This window comes from Chiloscyllium punctatum, chromosome 40 (genome assembly GCF_047496795.1).
Source record: "Chiloscyllium punctatum isolate Juve2018m chromosome 40, sChiPun1.3, whole genome shotgun sequence".
In the NCBI taxonomy this organism is placed as follows: Eukaryota; Metazoa; Chordata; class Chondrichthyes; order Orectolobiformes; family Hemiscylliidae; genus Chiloscyllium; species Chiloscyllium punctatum.
Genome location: NC_092778.1, coordinates 195,201 through 211,872, shown reverse-complemented (window position 1 = coordinate 211,872; position 16,672 = coordinate 195,201). Strand labels below are relative to the sequence as shown.

The 16,672-nt window shown below is 41.0% G+C and overlaps 1 protein-coding gene across 5 annotated transcripts in view; it reads left to right on the top strand.

Annotated features, from left to right (window-relative positions):
* cog7 (component of oligomeric golgi complex 7) overlaps positions 1–16,672 on the top strand; it is a 47,533-nt gene that overhangs the window by 12,478 nt on the left and 18,383 nt on the right. For all 5 annotated transcript variants that reach the window (XR_011954895.1, XM_072559097.1, XM_072559094.1 and 2 more), the window contains exons 7-9: positions 726–848; positions 9,026–9,224; positions 13,094–13,221. Coding sequence is in view for 4 of the 5 variants with exons in the window: in XM_072559097.1 (XP_072415198.1) it covers positions 726–848; positions 9,026–9,224; positions 13,094–13,221 (450 nt within the window). In the remaining variant the exon portion in view is untranslated. The remainder of the gene's footprint in view (positions 1–725; positions 849–9,025; positions 9,225–13,093; positions 13,222–16,672) is intronic.

Below are 16,672 nucleotides of genomic sequence, written 5' to 3'. Positions count from 1 at the left end.
AATAGGACTGGGCCATGAGCAGTGGGCAGCATGATGTCTTTTGGGGTGAGGAAGTTCCCTGTTGTTTTTAAAAAATTTTTGCATGCCTGTTTTGTTTCAGACATGACAAATGATTGTTAAAAGTGCTTTCCTTCTTTGGTCACCTTCCATCCAAATATATTCTGGAATGTGATTCCACTCTTTCACTCATAGCCCCTTCTGTTGGACAATGTTTAGACTCATGAGTCAGGCCCATGGCCCAACCACAGACCCCATGAGCCAGCCTGTCCCCCAGTGTGAGGCCCTGTGCACTAGCCCATTTTACAGTGTGTGCCTCCTGTCCCAGTGTGAGCCCCATGTGCCAGCATCTCACAATGAGTGAGCCCTATGTGCCAGCAAGCTTGTAGTTTGTGCTCCCTGTCTCGATGTGTGACCCCGTGTCCTGGGGAAGCCCTGTGTAACAATACCTGAAGGAGAGGTGAGCTAAGGCCTAGTGGGAGATAGTATTGATTATTCTTGCTGTCTATGCCAGTCTATTCAGAGTCTTTTATATTAAGGCATTCCATAAGTTATAGAATTGATTGTATGCTAGCTATATGCTGGAGTAGGACACAGGAAGGTAAAGTTAGTAAAAGTGTGGGAAAAAGCTGTAATTGTGCCTAGAATGGATTTGAGTTGGGTTTGTGCTGTTTCTTATTGGACCTTATATTATTGACTTAGTTGAATTTGTGCTTTGTGTTTTGCAGAGTCAGTTGGTCTCTGTGTGGCAGGAGCTGTGTCAGAGTGACCTCAGTTTGAATCACCAACTAACAGAATTCTACGATACTCTTCTGGCAACATGGCACTCACAGCTACAGTGGACTAGTCAGGTAACATCCAATCCTACAAATAAATAAAGACCTGTAATCGTATAAAGAACGAAACAACATAGAACATTACAGCGCAGTGCAGGCCCTTCGGCTCTCGATGTTGTGCCGACTTGTGAAACCAATCTGAAGCGCCATCTAACTTACAGTATTTCATTCTCGTCCACATGCCTATCCAATGACTATTTAAATGCCCTTAAAGTTGGCGAGTCTACTATGTTGCAGGCAGTGCGTTCCATGTCTCTACTGCTTTCTGAGTAAAGAAAATACCTCTGACCTCTGTCCTATATCTATTACCCCTCAATTTAAAGCTATGTCCCCTTGTGCCAGCAATCGCTATCCAAGGAAAAAGGCTCTCACTATCCAACCTATCTAACCCTCTGATTATCTTATAGATCTCAATTAAGTCACCTATCAAACTTCTCTCTCATGAAAACAGCCTCATATCCCTCAGCCTTTCCTTGTAAGACCTTCCCTCCATACCAGGCAACATCCTAGTAAATCTCCTTTGAACCTTTTCCAAAGCTTCCACATCCTTCCTATTATGTAGTGACTAATATATGCGGTATGCAGTACTCCAAATGTGGCCACACCAGAGTTTTGTACAGCTGCAGCACGATCTCACGGTTCCACAATTCAATTCCTCTACCAATATAAGCTAACACACCGTATGTCTTCTTGACAACCTTATCAACCTGGGTGGCAATTTTCAAGGATCTATATACCTGGACACCGAGATCTCTCTGCTCATCAAATAGCTCGTATTTATATGATACCTTCTTCAACCCTTGTAGAGGTTATTCTACAAGTTTTTGCCAGTGAAGAATATTTAAAATATGGTAACCAATGTTACCACTAAGCTACGCAAATGTTTCTGTGTGTAGCCTACAAGGTACCCATAGGTTTGTGTTAAATTTTGGATTTCTGGATAATCTCTTGCTGCACATTGAAACAAACTAGCCATGTGTAACAACACAGCATTACAGAGAAAATTGGAGTTAATTCTTTAGGCAATGTGACAGACAGTTTACATACAGTTTCACTTAGCCTTTTGGAACTGTGATGCCCTCGTCAATAAGAGCCACAAAATAATTGTAATTCACAGCCAACTAATCCCCTCCAGCTAGCACATGAGCACATGAAAAGAACACACATGAAGGCAAGCCCCTACAAATGGCATGTGATAAATGACCCAGATAAACTGTTTTGCTGTTTGTTGATTGAGCGGTAAACATCAAATCCATCAGTAATATCTAAGAGTTCTTACTGTTTTGACTAGGGCAACAGCAAAGCAATACAAATCTCCCAAGAAATCATGGTGTCATTGGTTACTTGTACAATAATTTCTTGGATCTGCTTTGTTAGAATAATGGAGTATATTTGTGGATACATTGTTGCTCTGCAACAGTTTTGCAAAGCAGAGTTCTGTCAAATCATTTTCAAAGTTGGAAGTCACATGACACCAGGTTATAGTCCAGCAGGTTTATTTGAAATCACAAGCTTTCAGAGCACTCCTCTTTTGTCAGGTGATGAAGGAGCAGCACTCCAAGAGCTTGTGATTTTAAATAAATCTGTTGGACTACAACCTGGTGTGATGTGATTTCCTACTTCATCCACTCCAGTCCAAAACTGGCACCTCCACATCATAGCTAATCTTTTTCAAATTAGTGCCAGGAAATCTTTTAGATGAGTGGAAGCCTGGGGCCTCTATTTAACTGAGCCAATTAGCTTTAGTCACTGGAGTGAATATGTTATTTTCAAGTATTTCTAGAATACAGGTGATGTGATCAAGGCAGTTGCCCATTCATTGGCTCTTAAGGGGCCCTCTTGCAGTGTAGTGTTGGTGCCCAAACCCATGGACTGGGAAGCTCATGTTCAAGTCCCACCTGTTCCAGAGGTATGTACTAACATATCTGAACTGGTTGATTAGGAAAATAGGCTCATAGGCCTTAAAAATCAGATAGTCTGCAACTGGCTTTACCTTTGGCCCAGATAAGGTAAGGCTGGAATATCCTTTGACAGTCTTTAACTGACACACCCTACAGGTATATAGGCAACTTTCAGCATTCTCCCAAACTAGTTTATCTAACAATTAAAGTAATAAAATTTAATCTGTTACCTCTTTTAAAAGCTTTGATTGTCTGCCATCCACAAAGTCATGTGACTCTTTGGAACAATAGGCGAACTGTTGCATTAACTTTTGATTTCCAGTTCAAAGAAGTCACGTGGTAAATCCTTTTCAACTTGTAAATTGTACAGATCCACTCTCTTCTAACTTTGATCATTTATATATTTGCCTAAGGATGTTGCATTCCCAAACTATCTTGTGGCTTATAAATGTTGGATAGGTTTTGGGGAGTTAAGAGGTGGGTTCTTCACTGCAGAATTCCCAAACTCGGCTGTGTTCAAGTTGGAATGCACCTGGTGAGGAATTCACTATGCATCTGAAGTGAACCCCAGGTCAGCAGTGGCTCCTGTAGAATAAGTATTGTTTTCATGTGCTGTTGTGCTAGCTAGACAGGATTCTGTGACTGTGACTGTGAAGGACAGGGCCTCTTATGATGAGGGCATCGTAATTCCGGAAGGCTTAATGAAGTTGTACAAGCACAGATTGCTTCTCAGTTGGCTGCAGGTATCGCAATGTGCCAGTTTTTATGTTCCCATAACAGTAAAAAGAACAGTACCTTGTCAATTTAGTTTCTGAACAGATGCAGATAACAGTTCCATTAATCACTGGAATGTGTATGTGGAATTTGTTTAATCTGAATCTGTTTAGTATTTCACTGCTTGTCTTTATTCTCCTTCCTATACTCTAAATGTCCCTGAATTGATAATCAGCCAGAGGTGAGTAGGCATGTATGCCCAGCTCTACGGCTGCACCCATCCTGACTACCCCTGTGTTCCGATTATCCTAGCTCTAGGCTAAACTGTACCCGCCCAACTATGTTAGTCCCCCAGCCTTGGAATAATGTGAACCACAAAAAAATCTAGAGGACCTTTGTTTCAATCCTGGAGCAATGTTGAATTGGCTGACCAACCGAGGTTAGGGTTAGTATCCTGAAAAACTGCTTCAAACTTGGCTGGAGGGTGAAGAAAAAATTTACCACAGTTCCCATTCTATCTGTAGAGTGACCACTGTTAGCAAGTGTGAGCTCTGTTTGCATCGCCTGAATGCCACTCTACTCTATTTGGTCTTGTGCTCTCTCGCAATAATAATTGAACAAAATAAGAAATATGCATAGTCATCACCCCCATCAATCCATAAGGTTGCCACCCCATCAATGCCAATCGTTCCAGGCATGAGCATCAGTGATCTTCATCCAGTATATGAGGAATAGTTCAATCCCATGTGCTTGTACTATCCTTATATTTCTTTATCCATCTTTCTTTCAATCATTTATCCTTTTTAAAAAAAAATGGACAGGCTTCAACCTGTAACTCTTTCTAGAGGTTTATATATACCACAGTGACTACATTTTAAGTTAGGTATGTATAAAATATATGTAAGGGGAAGTCATAGTAGTGAAGAGCTGGACAAACCGGTCTGTTGGACAGCTGGGTTCAGCAGTTTGGAGAGCGGGCCTAAGGGGATGACGCTTCCTGTAATTGAGATTTTATTTCTGAATTTAGCGTCGACTTGCACTCCTTGGTGTTTTATTTCATGCTCTTTAATGGAAATATTTCCCCTTGCCCCACCAAGTGTTTTAAAATTCTTGGCTTTCCTTTTAATTGTTTCCCTGAGGGTACAGTCTCCAGTCCAGTACAACTTGTTACACTAGAATTAAATTTTCTGCCTTATCTATGATCAGTTTCCAAGAATAGCTTTACGTAAATAGATTAAATGTTAAGACATTACTTCTGAAAAGCAATAAATATGAAATGTCATGTAAAATCTCTCCGGATCTCGCATGTTATGTTCCATTACTGCAGGCAACGTATCTAGGGCGTTCAACCATAATGAAGGCTCATATTAACAGAAATTCAAGTGTTTCACCAGAATTTTACCTGAATGTAGACTTGGGATAAGAAATCAGAGAGAACTAGTCAGAAGGTTCAAATCCCACTCCAATGATGAGCACATAATTCCAGTCTTCTGGTTGCAATTCTGAACCTTGGCCCTTCAAATGGATATAAATGGTAATTTTGAACAGAGCAGAGTTTTCCCTCAATGTCTTGTATAATATTCCTCACCCAACACCTATACAAGGCTGCATTATTTGGTTATTGTCATATTGCTTCTTGTGGGCCTAACTGTTTTCAATTGGCTGTTATGTGTTCTGCATTACAAAAGTGACTAGACTTTGGAAATGCGTTGTTGGCAGCAGAGAGCTTTGGAACATCCTGAGGTTTCAAAATGTTTATTAACACAGAAGTCTATAGAGATGTGTGAGCATGAGAAAAGCTCGTGGGATGATTTATGTTGTAAACTACAAGTAAAAAGAAATTTGGAATCAAACAAAAAAAGCCAAAAGTACAATCTAAAGCACCTTTCCATTGTCACATACCCCAGTGTGAATGGGCAGATGAGGATTTGAACCCTGATTAGGTGTAAGTTGGTGTATTGAATCTGAAGTTAGACTAAGAATCCAGATATTAATTATGTTATACATTCAGACTTTAGAAGAGCTGTAAATAAAAACCTGGGCTCAGTAACAGTGTTGGTTATTACTTCAGAAAGATCCATCTGGATCACAAAAGTTCTTTCAGGGAGTGAAAGTGCCATTGATAGATGGTCATGGCCAATGGCTGACTCCATGTCCCACACTAAATCACTCTCTGGAATGATCTGGAATTTCTATGAAATCACTACCATCAATTCAAATAGGCTCACTCTCTCTTCCCAGGGTTACTAGAGATGGGCAATAATTGTCATCCTTTGTCAATGCTGCTAATGTTCCGAAAAGGAATTTTAATAAAGGTGGAAGTTGCAAGAAGTTAGTGGAGAGGAACAAAGGCACAACCATAAAGTGGGTAGGATGAATCAGCATGCCGCATACAGAAATAAAAAGGACTTTGGATTTATAGTAAGGCTTTGTCAATCCTCAAAGCTTTTGACAAATTGAATAGAATTTTTGTTTATAAAATTAATTGATTAAATAGATAAAGAGAATGTCCTTGATATGCTGTGTATTGATGTGTAAGAAGGCTTTTGATAAAACCTTTCATAAGAGGCTAGTTGGCAGAAGTGAAGAGTGTTGCGAAAGGCTAAAAGAAGACATTAGTTAGCAGACTAAGGAAACAGGTACAATTTAATGTGAAGTAAGTAGTATCAAAAATGAAAACATCCGTTCAATGGAAAGGCACTGAAGGCTGAATATAACTGGAAAGACGTAGGGATTCCAATGCAGAATGTTAAACACTGGAGGTTAAAGATTTTATGACAGTGTCCAAGCATGTACTTTTTAGTCAAGAGTTTTATTTCAATTTGCACATCATAATACCTCAGTCACAGTGATAACTTGTTCCCCATATACAACCAGTCAAGTTCTCATCCAATTCTCCCTTCATTGTTTCGTAGTTGCATTTGGTCTTGAGCATCTCTGCCAGATCTTACTAGATGATAACATAAATATGGGTAGATAAAGCTATTAGATCAATAGCATTTGGGGGCTTTAAAATTAGGAGACATAAAACATTAAACAGGCCTCTTTCTGTATTGTAGTAATCTTTCATTCTAAAATGATAGCAGGAACCTAACTTATGAGGTACAACTTGAAAAAATAACTTTCATTTGAGCAGAAGGAGGCTAATGGAAATTTAATGAGGTGTTGAAGTTCTGCAGAGTGTTGGTAGAGTCAGTTGGGCGACCTACTTCCATTAATCAATCATAAGTCTTCAGTTTAATATTATTATCTAGAGTGAAGGAAGAGTTTAGGAGAAATGTTATATTAAAACCTGGAATTCTTTGCAGTGGAGAATCATTGAGTCGGAGACCATTGCGTTTCCAATCATGTTGATTTTTTTTAGTGCACGAAAGCAGAGTATTATGTGCGCAGTCTCACAATTGAGCAATTATGACTGAGATTTTCTCAGAAAGGACTAAGTCCCAAAATCAGGACTGTATGTATTCTTGAGCCTACATAGTGGTAATCTTTCCAGTGTGAGCCTCTTACTTGGCCAGGCTCACCATTCAGTTCAGAAGAATGAGCTCGCCACATTGCCTGCCTAATCAGAGAACCAGCAGTTAGTTCTATATTCTTGATAAGCTACAGAGAGCAAGAGGTGGCCACTGAATTGAGAAGGAACGTCTTCACCCAGAGGGTTGTTAATCTATGGAATTCCTTGCTCAGGGAAATAGTTGATGCAACTTCAGTAAACATTTTTAAAGGTAAGGTAGGTTTTGTTTTGAAAAATAAAGGAATTAAGGGCTACAGTGAGAGCGCAGTTAAGTGGTTTTGAGTCTGCAAAAAGTTTAGCCATGATCTTATTGAATGGCAGAGCAGGCTCAAAGGGCTGGATAGTCTACTCCTGCTCCTTGTTCTTACGTTCACTGCTGAGGCTGAAGGAAAACAATAAGGTGGAACATTTGGCAGGTCTGGGAAGGCATGTTCTGATGATCAGATGTTGAGCCTCTCTGGTAGTACCATTGGGGCTGTGGAGTGACTTCTCTTGCTGGGAGCCTCTCATTGGACCATAGAGCCTCATGCAATATTACTTCCCATCCCAGAAAACTTCTGCAGGGCTACCTCTTGAGAGCTAGTGGCCACTGACCATGGTGAGACCCACTTCACTGCTGGCAAAATTCTAGCTGTTCAGTAGATAGGCCTTAATTGGGCCTTGACTTGGTTATATTTGCCATTTGCCTCTGGTCAGAGACAAGTCAAGCCACTGCCATTTCCACGACTGATAAATATTCTGGAGAAGGGACTCTGATAAGGAGGAATTTTATTGCTTCCCACTCAATTCAAACTGGTTTTGCCATCAATGGCCAATAAAATCTCACTCTGTCTGATTAAACTAGTGACATGAAATATTAAATGGCTTCATCAATTGTATTTTTGACATTCCTTCATCAAATTATCAAATTAATCCATTCAAAATGTCAGCAGTAATTTCAACATCCTTATATGTGGGTTGGAGTGTGCATGTCAATGGAGCTGTATCACGCACATGGAAAAATACAGGAACATATTATAAACATGAAGAAAAACATAGCTCTTTGCAATTAAGAAACTTTATTTTTAAATGATGTTGGTGCATTTTTTTAAAAAGCTTTCCGAAACAAATGAACAACCAAAAGCTGCTGAAACAATGTTCCCAGAGGCAAAATTGAAAATTTTCAGTTCCTAGAACGTGATTAAAAGGAGAAAATAAAAGCTGAAGTTTTTAACTCTTCAATAAGTGGAAATTTGTTGTACAACAGTACTTGAAAAGAAATTTGAGGAACACTGATTTAGATACTGACCCTTTAAAAAATGTATCCACTTTATATCATTTTTATCACCTCAATGTCTCAAATTGCTGTACAAATTTCGAAAAGCCACTTTTATAATGTGATGTTAGTCGGATATTGATCAGAATATCAGAGTTACCTCCTTGTTGTTTTTCAGTAAGGTAGTTGGGGTCTTATTTTAACATCTCATCCAAAAGGAAGGCGTTGTCAACAGTACAGTAGTCTACCAGTCTTGTAGGTGCTCCCTGAGCCCACTACTTAGTGACTTGCATAACAATCCACGGAGCTATTGCTGCCTTCTATAGTTTTACATATAAATAGAGCAAGCTTGGTTCCCTGGATACACTCCTGACTGCATTGAGTATTTGAGGTTCATAGTATTGATAAGTTTAAGGAAAAGATCCAAAAATGCACAAAATTGAAAGGAGCACAAGCTATGCTGATGGGTGAAATGAAGAGGGATAGGAAGTTTCTTGAGTGAAGCAGAAATACCATCATAGATATTTTTGGACAAAATGGCCAGTTTCTGCCCTACAAATACTCAGTAATTGTTCCCATACATTAAATAGTGCAGCTTTTGCTTTTGTATGGAATTTACTGGATGAAGGATGAGGATTTATGGTCCATATTTTCACCATTTTCACAATAGGGAAAGACAAAAGTTAATTAAATCTTTCCTTACCTTTGTAATGTTATGGTTCTTTATGAAATGTGCTCTAACCTTTTTTCTTGTACTTTACTTTGAGACCTAAAAATCTATGTGTAAAAGAATGCTTTTGTTGGACAGGTCTTCAGGAACCCCTGTGAGATTGTTACTGTGCTGCAGATACAGACCCTGGGAGCTATTGTTCCGTCAATCCCTGTTTGCCTCAGCACAGCAATGGAGAGAGTGAGCCAGGAGGACAAGCTTAGCATGCTGCTGGATCTCCATGACAGTACTATTCACTTTGCTAAGGGCCTGGAGGCAGCTATGCTCCCACACCTAGGTATGTTGGCATTCTGAACTTGGCATCCCACAGGAATTGCAGCGGTAAGGAAAGATATTCACATGAAATAATGCATTGAATAAATCTCTTAGGAACAGGAGAAACAGTAAAAGCCATTTCTTCATGGTACATTGACCTCACTTTGATATCTTGGAGTAAATTCACCTCAGTGTCCTGCTCCCAGAGTAAGACAAAGCTCTTGGAAGATAAGCTATAGGTTGTTATGGCCATGTTTCTAACTTGCTGTCACTTTGATCGCAGCTCCCTTAGTAGCTCCCTGGACTGGTGGATTTATCCTGATTCCTGATGAAGTGCTTTTGCCTGAAACATCAATTTTCTTTCTCTTCAGATGCTGCTTCACCTGCTGTGCTTTTCCAGCACAATTCTAATCTTGACTCTAATCTCTAGCATTTGCAGTGCTAATCTAATCTAATCTAATCTAATCACTTTCGCCTGGTGGATTCATCCTCCTATTTTTTAATCCCAAAGCTGGTCACATGGCAAACTGCTTCGAGTGCTTGCTTCAATGGGATCTTGTTCCAAACAGCTTGTATAAGATGTCTGTGCAGAGTATCTTCAGATTTTCTGCAGAACCGTTGGACCAATTCAGATTGTTGAGGTGCAGTTTCAACTTTCAAGTGCACTGGATATAATGACTCGTGTTCCCCAAGAGTTTGTATTGGGGCTTCAACTTTTCTACTCACTTTGATCAACAAGGTTTGCATATCCAACTTTGTAAACAATATTAAATTTTGGCGTATGCTAGCATATTGGCTATATTACGGGATTAGTGATCCAGAGGAATAGACTAATGATACAGAAACAAGTTCACTTTCCACCTTGGCAAAAGAAGGATTAATTCAATTAATTCATTAAAACTTGATAGCAGTAATCAGGACCAAAAAACTTTCAAATTAAGAGAAAAGCCCTGAATGGTTTATTGATGCCCTTTTGGAATGGAAATTTGATGCTCTTGGCCAGTCTGAGCTATCTGTGACTCCAGACCCACACCAATATGACTGACTCTTAAGCTCCAGTAAGCACTCATTTATACTCAAGAAGTTATTTCTCTGTTATCTCAACATTAGTTAGGAATGGGTAATAAATGTTGACTTTGCCAGTGATGCCAACAACAAGGAAATTAGTAGAAAAATGGCACAGAAAATTAGTGGATTGGTTAAACAAGTTACAAAGGCATGCAGACAGACAAATGAATGGACAGCACTAGGGGAGAAAGAATTTATTGTGGGAAATGATATTGTAATTTGTTTAGGATCTGAGAAAGACAAATTAGAATATGTTCATAATGGTGAGACATTGTTATCCTGGATTTGGTCCCAATCACAAAAATATGGTCCAAGATGAACTAAACAGCAGAAAGATTTTCTCTGTCTCCTTCATACCTTAAAATCTTTGATCAAATCATCCCTTATCTTTCTCATTCCAGGAAAGGCAACCCTAATTTGTTTAATCTCTCCCTGAAAAGTAATGTTTGGAGTCTGACTATTATTGTTCTAAATCTACATGACACAACCTCCGCGACCATGATATTCTTCTAAGACATGGTGCTTTGAACTATTTATGGTATTCCACCTGTGATCCAATCAGGGATTTCTTTCTACCTGAAGCATAACTTCTATCCCCTGTTTTCATCTGGTTCTCTTTGATACTTAAGCCAGCATTCCATTAGCCTATTAATTATTTTCTTAATTGCATCTGTTTTGGATGTCTAAATGATTCGGGTACCTTGGATACCAAATCACTTTGTATGTCCACTGTTTCTAACTTTACACCATTTAAAAAGGTCCCCTATTTTTTCCTTTATAGTTTCAAAGTGGATAACAGTGTATTGGTTTACATTGAAATCTGTTTGCCACTGTTTGTCATTTTATAAAATCCATCACTACCTCTGAGATGTTATGACTTCTTCTGCACTGCTTTACAAAATTGGTTGTCGTTGTGACATCAGTAAATGTGGAGATATGGTTTTCTATCTCTTCATCCATATGTTATTAATTAATGTGGTTAATAGTTAAGGTTGTAACACATCATTGTACTTGGCTCTTCCAATGCCATTCCAAACAATCAGCTTCCAGTGGTCATGGCTATGATCCACTGTCTCACAGTTGACAGTTTCCTTATATGCACTGCCATATTCTATTATAGCACATTTTGCTAATTCAGGAACCTGCTCATTATCCCTTCTCTCTGTTTTCTGTGTTTCAGTTAGTTTTCTTAGCAATTCAGTAACTTGCCTTCAATTCTGTGAATTTCAACATTAGCTAACCGTTGTTTCTGAGGAATTCTTCTAAATGCCTTCTGGAATTCATGTATATTATACTGATAGATACTCCCCAACCTTTACTTGAGACATTTTTAATCTTAAAGGTCTTAAATTACTTTCTGTTTATTAATTCCAGCATCTCCAAAGCCTGTTTACTACTTATTATGTGCTTTCCTAGCAATATGGTAACAGAAAAGTTCAAATAGTTTTGGTTCTCGTTTATCTTTCTTGGACCATGACATTCCAGGCATGATTCCAAGCATTGAAATCCCCAATTGGTAAAAGGTGTCTTGAAATGAGAATTCTGCTCATAGAACTGGTCTTTTGCCTCTAAAGTGGAACTTATATGTGAGGCACTATTTGAGTTGAGAGAATTGGGGAGAACCTACTCTGAAGTACACTTGCACCGTCAAGAGTCATGAACTCACTACAGAGAAGCCTACACCTTGCTCACATGTTTCCTCTGAGCTTTTCTCCTATTAGATGAACGTGTAGTATTTTTCCTCTAGTGATCCATTCTTGGAAAGCCTGGTTTCTTGGAGGGAAGCAGTGTCAATGTTTAGCCTATCAAATTCTATGTTGTCCTGCGGGCATGATTAATCAATTGCACATTGTCTATCAAGCCAGTAAATGTGCCCCTGACGTTACAGCTTGCCATTCAAAGTACTTATATTGAGCCAATTTACTTAAGACTAACATGATATTCCAAAAATTTTAACCTTTGAAATCCTGAACTTTAATTTCATACCTAGTTGCTGGTTCTCTGTAAACAGTATATCTTGTTTACTCTTCCCATTGTTTTTGGTCCCAACATGAACTACAATGACTCAATCCTCCCTTGCCCTTCCAATATCCTTTCAAGATATTATGAGATGTTCCTTACTACGAAACCAAGAAAGTAATATAACGTTCATCTCTTGATCTTGTTTACATAGGATTCTGTCTATCTTCCTAATTATCGATTACCTGACAAATCACAGAATGCTGCTTCTCCTCCTCCTCCTCACCTTTCATGGCCTCCCACTTTAAGATACTGTAGTCCACGTTTTGCTTTCAACAGACTTTAGGCCTATCTTCACAGGTAACATATATATTGTGCCTGCTAATAGGATCTGTTTCTACAGATCCTCCTGTCTCTCTCTCTCTCTCGAGCTAATTCCTCTTCTTCTGCACACTAACAGTCGTGCCAACTCCATTCTAAACCTGCAGCCTTCTGAGGTTTGACTAAACTCTGGAACAAACTATTGAAAGATCTCCTCCCTTTAATCTTGGAATGGCTCAAACTCCTTCTCCAGTTTGGTGAACTGGAGATTCAAGATGGAAACAACTGCTCGTGTTCACTCTAGACAGTTTCCCAGTCCACGGACTTCCATGTACTGCAGTCTAGGCACACCACCCATTTGACTATCTCATCTATTTACTTCTTTATTAGTTTTAATTTTTTGAACTACCTTGCCCAAAACTCTAGACAAAGATTTTAAGTGCTTAATCCCTCAAATTTATCTGAATCTGTACATTCCAAGTCTGGGAATTTGGAAAATTGCAGCAAGTTTTTATACAATTGTTAATTTTCATTGATTCACAGGCGAGACCAATTTGGTGAAAGTTACAGAACTGGTTGCAGCAATCCACAGTCCATACCTGCCTTATCAACTGCAGTACGGTGACCTGGAGGGGTCAAACTTGCTCATTCAGATCAGTGCCATTCCACTGGTAAGACCCATATTTTGGATCACTGACTGTTTTTCCTGCCAATGTAACAATAGTGGGGAAAGTGAGGACTGCAGATGCTGGAGATCAGAGCAACACATTTTCAACAATAGTGGGGAGATTGTAAACAGGGGACTGGGGCTTTATGCATAATAGTGACAGGGGAGGTTTTGGCAGTCTTTATGCTTAGACTCATTGTAAAATGACTATTAATCCTCATGAGTTTTGTTTGAAGTCCTGTGGAAAAAAAGCTGAGGCATGAAATATATTTGACTAATTTTGATCTCGGTAAGTATATAAAATAGAGGGGATTGGACAGGAACAGTAGAATCTATACTGTAATGTACGGGGGAACCTCGATTATCCGAATGAGATGGGCAGGCATTATTTCATTTGGATAATCGACTATTTGGTTAATTGATTTAATACCTTTCCTCTGGGGATCGGAGTTTTTAAAGTCTGCTCCCCATTCAGGAGACTGCAGCAACACACAGCGTGCGAGCCCCCGCCCCCAACTCTGCCCCCCTGGTCCCCCAACGCCATCCAACTCCACCCCCTGCCCCCCCTAACCCCGTCCACCACTGCTCCCCTCCTATCCCCGCCCAATACCGGCCCACACTCCACCCCCCCAACCCCCTCCAACACCACTCCCACCCCCAAACATTGCTCCCCCCCACCCCGCCCCCTCTTTGGGCAGCCAGACTGTACAACAAAATTGCTGCTGCTGCCTTTGTGGGGTAAGTCTCCAAGTAGCACACATACAGTCACACACATAAACTTTTACTGCAACTTTTGCCCTGTACAGGACAATGTTGGAGAGATTATCTGGGGAAGGTGGGGTGGGGGGGTTAGGGTACATCCCTCTGTAGAAGTCCAGGGAAAGTGTGAGAGAGAGAGAGAGAGAGAGAGAGAGAGGTCAGTCTTTGGAGACAGTGCCTATTTAATTACTGTAAACAAAAGACACATTCACTGTTGGAAACATGTCTTTGCTATAATGTTTCTATTAGGACCGTGAGATCTCCTTCGGATAATCCGAATTTCGGATAATTGGTATTCAGATAGGCAAAGTTCCTCTGTACCAATCTGTATAGTTTATAATAGACAAGCAGGCTAGAAGAACACAGCAAGCCAGGCCGCATCAGGAAGTGGAGAAGTCAGTGTCTCGGGTGTAACCCCTCTTCAGGACTGGGGGTGGGTGTAAGGGGAGCTGCAGGTAAAGGAATGGTACTACTGGTGGGGGTGGGGGTGAGTGGGGGGACATTTTGGGGGGTTAGGGGCTGAGTAGTGAGGTAGTAATAGGTGAGCACAGGTAGATGGTACGACCTTTTGGAAGGAAGGGTTGGTAGGTGGAATGGAAAGGAAGAGGAGGAGCTGAAAAGGGAGTCAGGGATGGGTGGGAAGGTTATTTGAAATTGGAGAACTCAATGTTGAACTCAGTATCCAGGTTGCAGGCTGCCCAGGCAGAAGATGAGGTGGTGTTTCTCCAATTTACGGTCTGATTCATTGTGGCAATAGTGAGGGCCCGAGGATGGTCATGTCAGAAAGGGAGTGGGAGGGGGAATTAAAATGGGCTGTTACTGAGAGGTCAGGTCAGCCTCTGCGGCCCCGGCTGAGATGTTCAGAAAAACGTGCCCTGAATTTACATTTGCTCTCAGCTGCATATGAGTATAACTGCAACATTTAGCAAGGACTGTTCTTTCAAACAGACAATGTCAATTTCCCATGGTTGCTACCGATAGGATCGCATGTTGGAGAATGTGGCTTGAGGAGGAGGTATTGATTGTCAGGCTGTTGTGGGATAGGGAATTGAAATGAGAATCAAACCATCGGGGATAGGAAGAGAATGGGATAAGAGTCAGGCCATTAGAGGTGGGGGATTAGAATCAGATTGAGAGTCATTTTGTCGAGGTTGGGGGGTGGACAAGATGTCAGTGGGGGTGGGGGATAATTAGGGTAAGAGTCACACCATCAAGGGGTACACGATGTGAGTCAAGCTGATGCGGGGAGTGGAATGAGAGTTAGTCCCTTGGGATGGAAAGGGTTAAAGGTCAGGCTGATGATTAGGATGGAAGGGGAAGGTAGATCAGGCTGGAAGTCAGCTGATTTGGGGACGGGTGAAAGAGTAGAGTGAGAGCCAAGCTGTCAGTGGGGATTGTAGATTTAGAATTGAACTGTCAATGCTGTAGGATAGTGGAATGAGTGACAGTTGAGCCATCAGAGTGAGGTGAGAGTCAAGGTGTCAGTTTTTGGGGACTGGAGGGAATAGCAGGATGAGACCCATCAGTGGGAGGGAGAAGTGGTTAGGTACAGAGTGACAGTTGAATTATGAATGAAGGGAGCAGAGTTCCAACAGTCCATTGAAGTTTGGGGGATGTGAGGTGAGAATTAGGTCAATAGCAGCATTCCTACTAATTTTCTTCTGCTTGGACCTTTGAGTTTGGCAGAGTAGGGATGCACAATGTAACAGAACAGGTGGAGAGATCTGTTGATAAAATCCAGCATGATGTCTGCTTTATTAATGGGGCTTTCAGTCCATGAGCAAGGACATGATGCTAAATTTGTGTAAGATACTCGTTGGAACTCAGCTGGAGTATTGTGTACAGTTCTGGACCCTACACTATAGGAAGGATGTAAAAGCATTGGAGAGAGAGCAGAAGAGATTTACAAGAATTGTTCCACGGATGATATATTTCAGTTATGAACTTAGATTGCTTAGGTTGAGACTGTCCTCCTTGGAGAGAACAAAGCTAAGATGGAAACGTTCAAATCATGAGGGAGTTATACAGAGTGCATCGGAAGAAACCCCATATACGAATCAAGGATGAGAGGGCTGATGCAATGGGCTGTGTAACTTCTATCTGCGCGGTAGCAATTCTGAGATGTTGAGAGTGAGAATCAGTTTGTCAATGGGGTGGAGTCAAAAGTGAGTGGAGTTGGTTTGTGGTGTTGGAATTGTTTGCCAGAGTGGGAGTCGGACTGTTGGACCGGGATGGGGGTGGCGGGGTTGGAGTTGAGTTCTTGGTTGGGGGTAGTGGGTGGTGGATTGAGAGCTTTACTGTTCATGGGGGGGTTGTGGAGAGAGAGTTGGTTGTTGATGGGAATTGGGAATGACAGGGTGAGTATTGAGCTGTTGGTGGGGTTGGGAGTTGTGATGGCAGGATGAGAGTTGGGCTGCTGATGCATGGTGGAGTTGGCGGGTTGGGGTAGGGTTTGGGCTGTGGAGGTTGGCAGGGTGAGAGTTGGGCAGTTGGGCGATTTGGGTAGGGGTTGGGAGTTGTGCTGTTGGTATGGGTGGTGGGGTGGGAGGTGGGCTGCTGATGGGGCGGGGAGGGAGGTGGGTTTGGCAGGGTTGGAGTTGGTGAACTTTTCTTTCCCAGAAACCAATTCTCATCCCTAGATAACTGTTAGCATTGAGCAGCTTTTCACAACATTGATTGGTTCATCTTGCAGCGTC